The sequence below is a fragment of the Pygoscelis adeliae genome, unplaced genomic scaffold (assembly GCF_000699105.1).
Source record: "Pygoscelis adeliae isolate BGI_AS28 unplaced genomic scaffold, ASM69910v1 Scaffold106, whole genome shotgun sequence".
NCBI classification, from domain to species: Eukaryota; Metazoa; Chordata; class Aves; order Sphenisciformes; family Spheniscidae; genus Pygoscelis; species Pygoscelis adeliae.
The window spans coordinates 2,370,556-2,379,317 of NW_008824939.1; the positions used below are offsets into that span (position 1 = coordinate 2,370,556).

Sequence of the window (8,762 nt, forward strand, 5' to 3'; positions counted from 1 at the left end):
TCTTGGGCCTTCTGATGCAAACAAGCGCTAGAAATTTGCACATTCCCCTAATACTTCCCTTGCTATGTCCTGTTACCAGATATAACTATTTGGAAACAAGCTGGGTTCCAGACTTACACAATTTACTTCACATTGAAATATATGCAAATATAATATTAAAACAAGATAGTCTACAAATACTCACTTTTTTTCTCATAGTGTGATGATGCCAGTTTGAAATTACCGTGGTTAGAAAGTAAGCCAAGTGAATGAGGAAAGAAATATAAGAAACAGTGATCTAAACTTGAAGACACTTTTCTTATATACAAAACTGTTGCCAAGTGGTATTTCTTTACATTATTTATATATGCTAACCACATTTCCAACAGGTTAAATAGTTTGCAGTATGGCCTGTACAGTCTGATTCTACACCATATAGTAGCCACTTCAGATTTAAAATGCAAAACTAAAGAAGCTCATAAATAGCTGCAAACTATTGCTTAATGATTTGAAAGAATGAGGTCTGGTTGTACAATTTGATTTACTTCACCACTGACACATGGCTTCCTATAGTGGAGACTGTGGACAGCGGAAGGAGCACGATACAGCAGCAAAAGCATTGACATGCATCAGTGATACTCTCCAAACTATCTATAACGACACAAAATACAACATGTCCTGTTGAGCTCTTGCAAATTACCCACACTGTGGTACATATCTGATGCAATTCAATATGGCAAAGCCGTTTAATTCTGTGCTCAAATATGCACTACAGTATACCATTAATGTTTACATGGAAAAGGGTATTTTACTGATTCACTGGATGTTGGCCATAATGAGAGAAAACAGTAACTAAAGAACAGTCTAGGAAAAAATCTGAGCTGTTTAAAAAAAAGGAAAACAAAAGAACTCCCAGGTGTATTTTGGTGAAGCTATTTTTCCAGTCCAGAAACCGCACAATATTTTTTAAGCTGTGAATATTTTAACAAAAACAAGAACTTGTTCATGTTTAATGATTTGCATAAAAATAAGTAATTGCAGATTCCTGTAAATTAGAGGAGACTTTCCAGGCACATTAATCTGGATGCACATAATCTGGATGCAGCCATACAGATAGTTAGAACGCCTCAAATTTAAGAGCAACCCTGAAACATGGAAGTTCTTAAAATCTTTAGCTTTATGCAATGTCATATTTTTATTTACGCATGATTGACAAGTGCAGCATGCCTATGCAAATCACTTCTATCTGTATATTACAGAGAATCTAAGAGTAGAACACCTGGTCCTCATACCTCTTTCCCCAACATAAAACCTATAAAAAAATAGTCACATATAATAGTAAACAATTTGTGAATTAAAAAATGATAAATGCACTAATACTGATTTTGTAAAAATATGACAAATGTAGCAGTTGCATTACAAACAGTGAAGAGAATTACTATTCTATGTGTTTTGCAGTATGTGAAACACAAAAAAGTATCGCTTTGCGCTCATTTCATGCTCCATGTTGTTTGTGGAGCCACTTTTTCCCTCATTCTTAGCAGTGTCAGCTGTAGTGAAAACAGTAACCTCTTTTCAGTTTGATGATGAAGGTTCACTGTTTTGTTATAGGCACTGACCTCAAGTATATATATAATGTATATATACGCACACACACACGCGCGCGCACACACACACACACATATATATGTGTAAAAACTGTCAGTTTGGCATAAACCTCCTGCAGGAGTCCAGTTGATGCTTCATTCTCAAAGACTGTAAACAAGTTGTCCCACAAGCGGAATTCTTAGATCTTTATTTTTTATTTTCCCTGACATCTTTACCTTTGTAGTTCTTTTCTGCTTTATCTTTTTCATATTTTTCTTTGTCTGGCTTTGTTACACTGTCATAAGAAGGTGGGGAAGTTGTAGAGGAACTCTCATCCGTTTTTTCTGGAGTGGAGTTCCCATTTAGTTTATCAATAATTATCTCTTTTATAACTGGTCCATCTCCTTCTTTGTTTTTATTTCTGTTATATATACTAGACACCTTTTTAACTTTTTGCCTTAAAAGGTAATGCCTGTAAGCACGCTGAATAATGACAGCAGATACCTCCTCCTGTTTTCGTTTTAATGTGGTTGTAATTGGTTCATAGGAGACTTTAGAAGGATTGGCTGCCATAAACCGATCTTCCATCTGTATTCTGAGGGCGTCCATCTCCCCACTTTCCCCCAAAACACGCTTTGTGAAAGCAAACAAGATGTCAAGGCAGTGAATTCTGTCCCCGCTTACCATGGGCAGATCCATTGCAATAAGCTGGACTTTGTTTGGTTTTGCTATAAGAAGAGGAGGATCTAACGAGGCTGCAAAATCTGATAGCTTACTGTATTCTATGAATTGTGTTGCATCGGGATCAAACTTCTCCCAGACTTCATAGAACATCTCAAAGTCATCCTCACTCAAGGGCTCAGCACTTTCTTCAGTGGCAACACTGAAGTTCTCCAAAATCACAGCAATGTACATGTTCACCACTACCAGAAATGATATGATAATGTAGCTGACAAAGAAGAAAATCCCAACGGAAGGGTTGCCGCAGTCGCCTTTCACGGAGCTCCCCGGATGATCTTTATGGGGGTCACAGTCTGGCTCCCCACTGTTAAGAATTGGGGCTAGCAAACCATCCCAGCCAGCAGATGTGGTAATTTGAAATAGGCAGATCATGCTGTTGCCAAACGTTTCAAAGTTGAACATGTCATCGATCCCAACTTCCCTCTTAACATAGGCAAAGTTGGACATGCCAAATATCGCATAGATAAACATGACCAGGAACAGCAGCAGACCAATGTTGAACAAAGCAGGAAGAGACATCATCAAAGCAAAAAGCAGAGTGCGGATTCCCTTAGCGCCTTTAATGAGACGCAGGATTCGACCGATTCTGGCAAGTCGGATGACTCTGAATAGTGTGGGGGATACAAAATACTTTTCAATCATCTCAGCTAAAAACATACCTAGAGAAAAAAAAGTGAATATTTAAAATAGAATTTTAAATTTATTCATTCATTACCTGTAGAAAGATTTATTTATTGCTGTCTCCAAAACAATCAGTATAGGGAGTCTATGTTACAGCAAAACATCATACAAGTTATTACATTTTATTGAAAGCTGTTATTAAGGTGAAAGCACCTTCCTTATGCTGAAATGCTATCTAGGAGAAGGGAAATAAGTAAAAAAAAGAAGACTGCTTGTGGCAAGGTAGCTAGTGTCTGTCTAAGCTTTCAGTTATTCCTAAAGCAGCCTGGAAAGAGAAGTTTCTGTTTTAGATATAATTAGTTCTTGAAGCTGAGCCTGTTACCACTGTCTTTTATGAAGGACTCTATTGGCTTAATTTCTGCAAATTAGTGACTTTTTTTACCTGAGGATCTACACTGTATCAGCACAGCCTCTCTCAGGTGTATCACTCTTTAAGAATTAAGTTTTGTCACACAACTAATTTGCACCTTGGAGAGTCATTAGCTTTTAGTTGACAGAAATCTAAATATTCACCAAGACCTTAGTTAGCAAAAGCAATTAAAAATCTCACCCCCTTCACATACTTTTCAGTTTTAGTACTGAAAGCAAATTTGGGGTTAGTTCGCATATACGACTAAACATTCCTTTCTATATTTGTACATGTTAATCTAATGTGCCAAATAGTTCCTTTATGTCTTTTGATCTGGAAGATGACAGTGAATGTAATGGGGGAGATAAAAATCTTATATGCAACATTTCATATATTGTATGCTATAAAGTATGAAGATCTGAATCAACATGTAAGTCATACAGGAAACAGAAAATTTCATATTCAGTATCACAACATTCTTGAAACAAATGTTCCCTTTTCCTTCCACTAGTTCTTTCTAGAAAGGGAATTGCTCTTACCTACGATGGAGAGAATCACAACCACAAAATCAAAAATATTCCAGCCTATAGTGAAGTAGTAATGGCGAAGTGAAATCAATTTCAGGACACATTCTCCAGTGAAAAGGATAATGAACACAAGGTTAATCCGGGATAAAATTGTTTCCATTTCTTTACTCTGGTCATCTGTTTCTACCATCATTGTGACCATGTTAAGGCAGATGAGTATCATGATGCTGATGTCAAATACTTGTTTGGTTACAAAATCAAAGACCATGCCTTGGAATTTGTTCTGCAAAAACAAAGATGGAATACAGTTTATACTCTGAAAATACTGGTCTTTACAAATGCCAGTAATACATCTGTTAATATACACCAAACCCATGCTGGTTTGTGTCTCATCCTCTTACACCGGATCAAGAAATGTACCACGGTTGGCTGAGGGGATGGGAAGGAAAACAATGCAATAATAATAGTAATAACATTGACAATTGATACTATTGGTGTAAAAAAGGTGGCCTAACTTGATAGCCAGCAAGAGTACCAGCCAAATAGAAACTCATTTTCTTATCTTTATTCTTAGCTGGTTTTAGAATACTAACCCCCAGAGATGTCTTTCTCTTCCTTAAACTAATTGTGCTTGGTGAGATCGTTGGGCTGCTGAAGTTGCATGTCTCAAACACACCACGACTGCAATATCCTAGTTTTCCTTTAGTACTTAGCTAAATGTTTATTGCCATATGTCTCTCCTTAGAAAGACTATTTTTAACCACTCGGTGCATAAGGTGCAACAAGTATTTATTTTTTCCAAACACTGTAGGAGTTCAATAAATAACAGAGTAGTTTCTTATCTTGAAGACAAATTTATCCTAGTTTATGCTTTATTCCTCAGAGCATTCTTTTGTTCTGTAAGATTATCTGCATCTGTCTTTCTCTTTCACATTAGGTGACCACTGCCCCTTTCTTCTTCAGCAGTAAGGGCCAGTGCATCCCCAGTTCCTACAAATTCTCTGGGAGGAGAAAAAGCAGAAAATGAAGTTTATCCGTGGGTAATAAGAACCAATAAATGATCCAATCAACTGTACTTTTCTAGGACTTAGGCAGGGAATTACGAAATTTATCATAATAACCTTATTCAATCCTACAGTTCATACTTCAGAGTGTATGCTTTTAAATGAAACATGAACGATCTAGTCTGCTGAACTAAAAAAAAAGGACAAATTCTACCTTTACAAGAAAATAAATGGAAAAAATATTTTCTTTGCAGACATATAACCTTCTCTTGTTGGCTAAAATCATATTCCCAAATGAGTATTTAATATTAGGGATATTAAAATCAAATCACTCTTACCACTGGCCTCGGTATAGGTTTCTGTGGCTTTTTGGATCCCAGTTTTTTCATTGCATTGTAATATTTCTTCTGTTCTTCTGTCATAAATATATCCTGACCTCCAAAGTAAAGAAATAATATCAAAGCTAATTACTATCATGTCCACACATACAACACTTAACTACAGTATGTCTGGCTGTAATATAGTATTACAGTTATATTTGATTTATATAACAAAAGTGATTTTTTCAGGTATTTATAGTGTGGATGCTCATATGCATTCCTAACACAAAAAACCCCAAAACCTTACTGGTGCCTTTTCAGGCCGACGGTTGAGTTTTTCCAGTGTCTTCATGCTCACTTTTGCTGATATGGCTAAAATGGTTCTTACTATACTGATGCTGTTAAATAATTCACTGATTAGGATATGTTTAGTGCACAGGAGCCTGCCTGGTGCCTTACATGTCCTAAATTCTAGATAGACTTTTAGGATTACAGCTAGCCAGATCTAAAAGTGGGGTAACTTTGAGGGTCATTTGTGTCAAGGGAGAGTATTTGGGTCTAATCTGAGGGTTTTAAAGACAGCAAAAAAAATCACCTTCGATATAAACTTAAGAAAAATAATCCAAATCATGCCATAGCAAATTATTAATTAAAACACCACTGGAACCTTGACTAACTCAAATTAGCCTTTGTTTGCTGATGCAAATGCTGCCAGTCAGATGTGCAACTGACGACTGAATTTCAGTATGAAGTAAATTGTGCTTATTGATGAGTCTCAACTAAGTCAAATGGAAACACAATGTCAAAGTCACTGTCTGCTAAACTGGATATCGAAGCCCAAAGCATGGCATAATTGATAGAAACTGAGGAAGTAGCCCCAGATGTGTTTATGGCTCTTTTAAGAAGCTAAAGAATATTTTCACAAGGAAAAATTTCTGTAGTTCACAACTGACTTTTACCATAGATTCTGTTTGGTACTGCTGCTTTTTATTTGGAGATCGGATAAAACCAAATCATATGAAAGTGCTTTTTCACAGCATACAAAGATTTAGAATGATCCTGACGTTCTAGTTCTTTTTGGCAGTTGAAGGCTAAGAATTGTGAGGCTTCAAAATATTTTAGATGTGATTATTTGTATTTTTAAAATTATTTTAAATAAAACTATATGTATTATCAATATAATTATTTTAAACATACTTGTGTGAAATGTATACAGAAAAAAAATCCTTCCTTTTATACCTTTGCTTTATTATTGCTAATAAATTATAGATTGTGTCTAACAAGTTCATCTCATTTCTCACAAAAGTGTTAGAAAAATAGAGCTCTTTTGTACACATTTTTACTTGTATCTTTAAGCCTATTCGTGTGAGGTTTATTGGACTTAACTCTTAACCCACTGTTTAATCAGTTTGCAGAACTGTTATCTATTGTATGAACACAGTGCCATATTGTATCTTCATTAAGTGTCAACAGTTTATAAGATTAATTAAAATTAATTTATCTTAATTCTTTAAAGTTAATTAAAAAAGAAACTCTTCCATGGCAGATAATATTACATCTAATCAAAAGAATAATGCACATTCCCTCTTTGCATCTTCATTTTAGCTCTTACACAATTTGCAAATTATTATGAACTGACTCATGATTTGTCCCTCTTCGCTTGTCAAAATGCTGAAATGCAAAGGTCATATCACATCTACAGATTTAACACAGATTATGTTAAAAAAAGAGACATTTTTATTCAAGGACTTTTGATTTTTATTAGCTTTACATAAATAAGTTATTAATTCATTATAGCTAATAATTTATAGTACTATGGAAACATTTTAAATACTTATCTTCTTTTTTTGTTGGTTGAAGTTGTCTATAATGACACCAATGAAAAGGTTCAAGGTAAAGAATGATCCAAATATGATAAAGATGACAAAATAAAGATACATATACAAGTTGTCCTCATACTTAGGTTGATCTTCTACCTACAAAATATTATAAATCCTATTACCCATGAGAATACTAGATGTAAAAAACAATGTATATAATTTATGAATAGGTATATGCTATCTCAGCTAGAAAAGCTATAAACTGCACTCAGTTATTAAAAAGACCCAACATGTCCATTCCAATCAATATTTGGAGAAATGGAAGCTGACAGAATGATTATTCATATGGAATTTTAAAGTAAATGTGCACACAGATATGTTTGTGTATGTACATATACACAAAGTTCCTCGTATAGAAGGAAGAAGCAATGTGGGACTGAGACCAGTCATTAGTACTTAAAATTTTAACAGCACAGATCTAAATATTTTATATTGTGTTCAGTATGTTTTCGTGCAACAGAATCAATCCATTTTACTATCACCTACATCTCCCTGGAACTCTTTTGGTCTTACATGAGTGTTCTTACATCCAGCTAAGAACAGATGCTTTCAATAAATTTCTAGTGAGTGTATGTTTTGTGAAATCCATTAAATTGAGGCAAATTTCTAAAGAGGATTTTGTTACTGTCTCGATTCTTCCGGATTCCACATCTCAATGTCTGCACCTCTACTGCACAATGTGCTAGAAATGCTGAACTTAATGAAACAGGATATATTACTCTGGGAGACAAATATCACTGTGTGATGACGGGTATTACTAATGTGACTATAACGTAGGTTGTATAGAACTAGTTCAGGCATCTGTGTTGCACTTTTTTGTACAAGGTAAACATAGTTTTAGTTTTGTAGCCAAGATAAAATTCTAATCCCTAGAAAACTTAACAGATGATCTTCAACCTTAAAGTCCAATTACACTCAAATAGCTAGATAATATAAGTGCTCAACCTAAAGAAACAATGAAATGCACAGTTACAAATTATAAAACAAGATTAATATATTCAATATGTAATAATTATATTATATAATCTTAAATTAATTCATACTCATGATTACCAAAGGAAGTGACTGATGAGGTGACTACATCAGCGGACATGGGAAGGGCTACAGATGTCATTTATGGGGACCTCTGTAAGGCTTTTGTCATGGTCCCCCACAACATCCTTCTCTCTCAACTGGAGAGGTATGGATTTGATGGGTGGACTGTCCGGTGGGTGAGGACTTGGTTAGATGGTCACATCCAGAGGTCAACGGCTCAATGTCCAGATGGAGGTTGGTGACGAGTGGCATCCCGCAGGGGTCCGTACTGGGACCGGTACTGTTTAATATCTTCATCAGTGACATAGACAGTGGGATCAAGTGCACCCTCAGCAAGTTTGCAAATGACACAAAGCTGAGTGGTGCGGTTGACATGCCAGAGGGACGGGATGCCATCCAGAGGGACCTGGACAAGCTGGAGAAGTGGGCCCGTGTGAAACTCATGAGATTCAACAAGGCCAAGTGCAAGGTCCTGCACCTGGGTCGGGGCAACCCCCAGTAGCAATACAGGCTGGGGGATGAAGGGATTGAGAGCAGCCCTGCCAAGAATGACTTGGGGATACTGGGAGATGAAAAGCTGGACATGAGCCAGCAATGTGCACTCGCAGCCCAGAAGGCCAACTGTATCCTGGGCTGCATCCAAAGAAGCGTGGCCAGCA

At 36.1% G+C, this 8,762-nt stretch overlaps 1 protein-coding gene across 1 annotated transcript in view; it reads right to left on the reverse strand.

Moving 5' to 3' along the window:
• Positions 1–1,555: 1,555 nt before the first annotated feature.
• LOC103918146 (sodium channel protein type 2 subunit alpha-like) overlaps positions 1,556–8,762 on the reverse strand; it is a 60,566-nt gene continuing 53,359 nt past the window's right edge. Inside the window, 4 exon segments of the mRNA XM_009325394.1 lie at positions 1,556–2,966; positions 3,877–4,147; positions 5,207–5,311; positions 7,027–7,164. Coding sequence (XP_009323669.1) covers positions 1,774–2,966; positions 3,877–4,147; positions 5,207–5,311; positions 7,027–7,164 — 1,707 coding nt within the window. The 3' untranslated portion in view covers positions 1,556–1,773.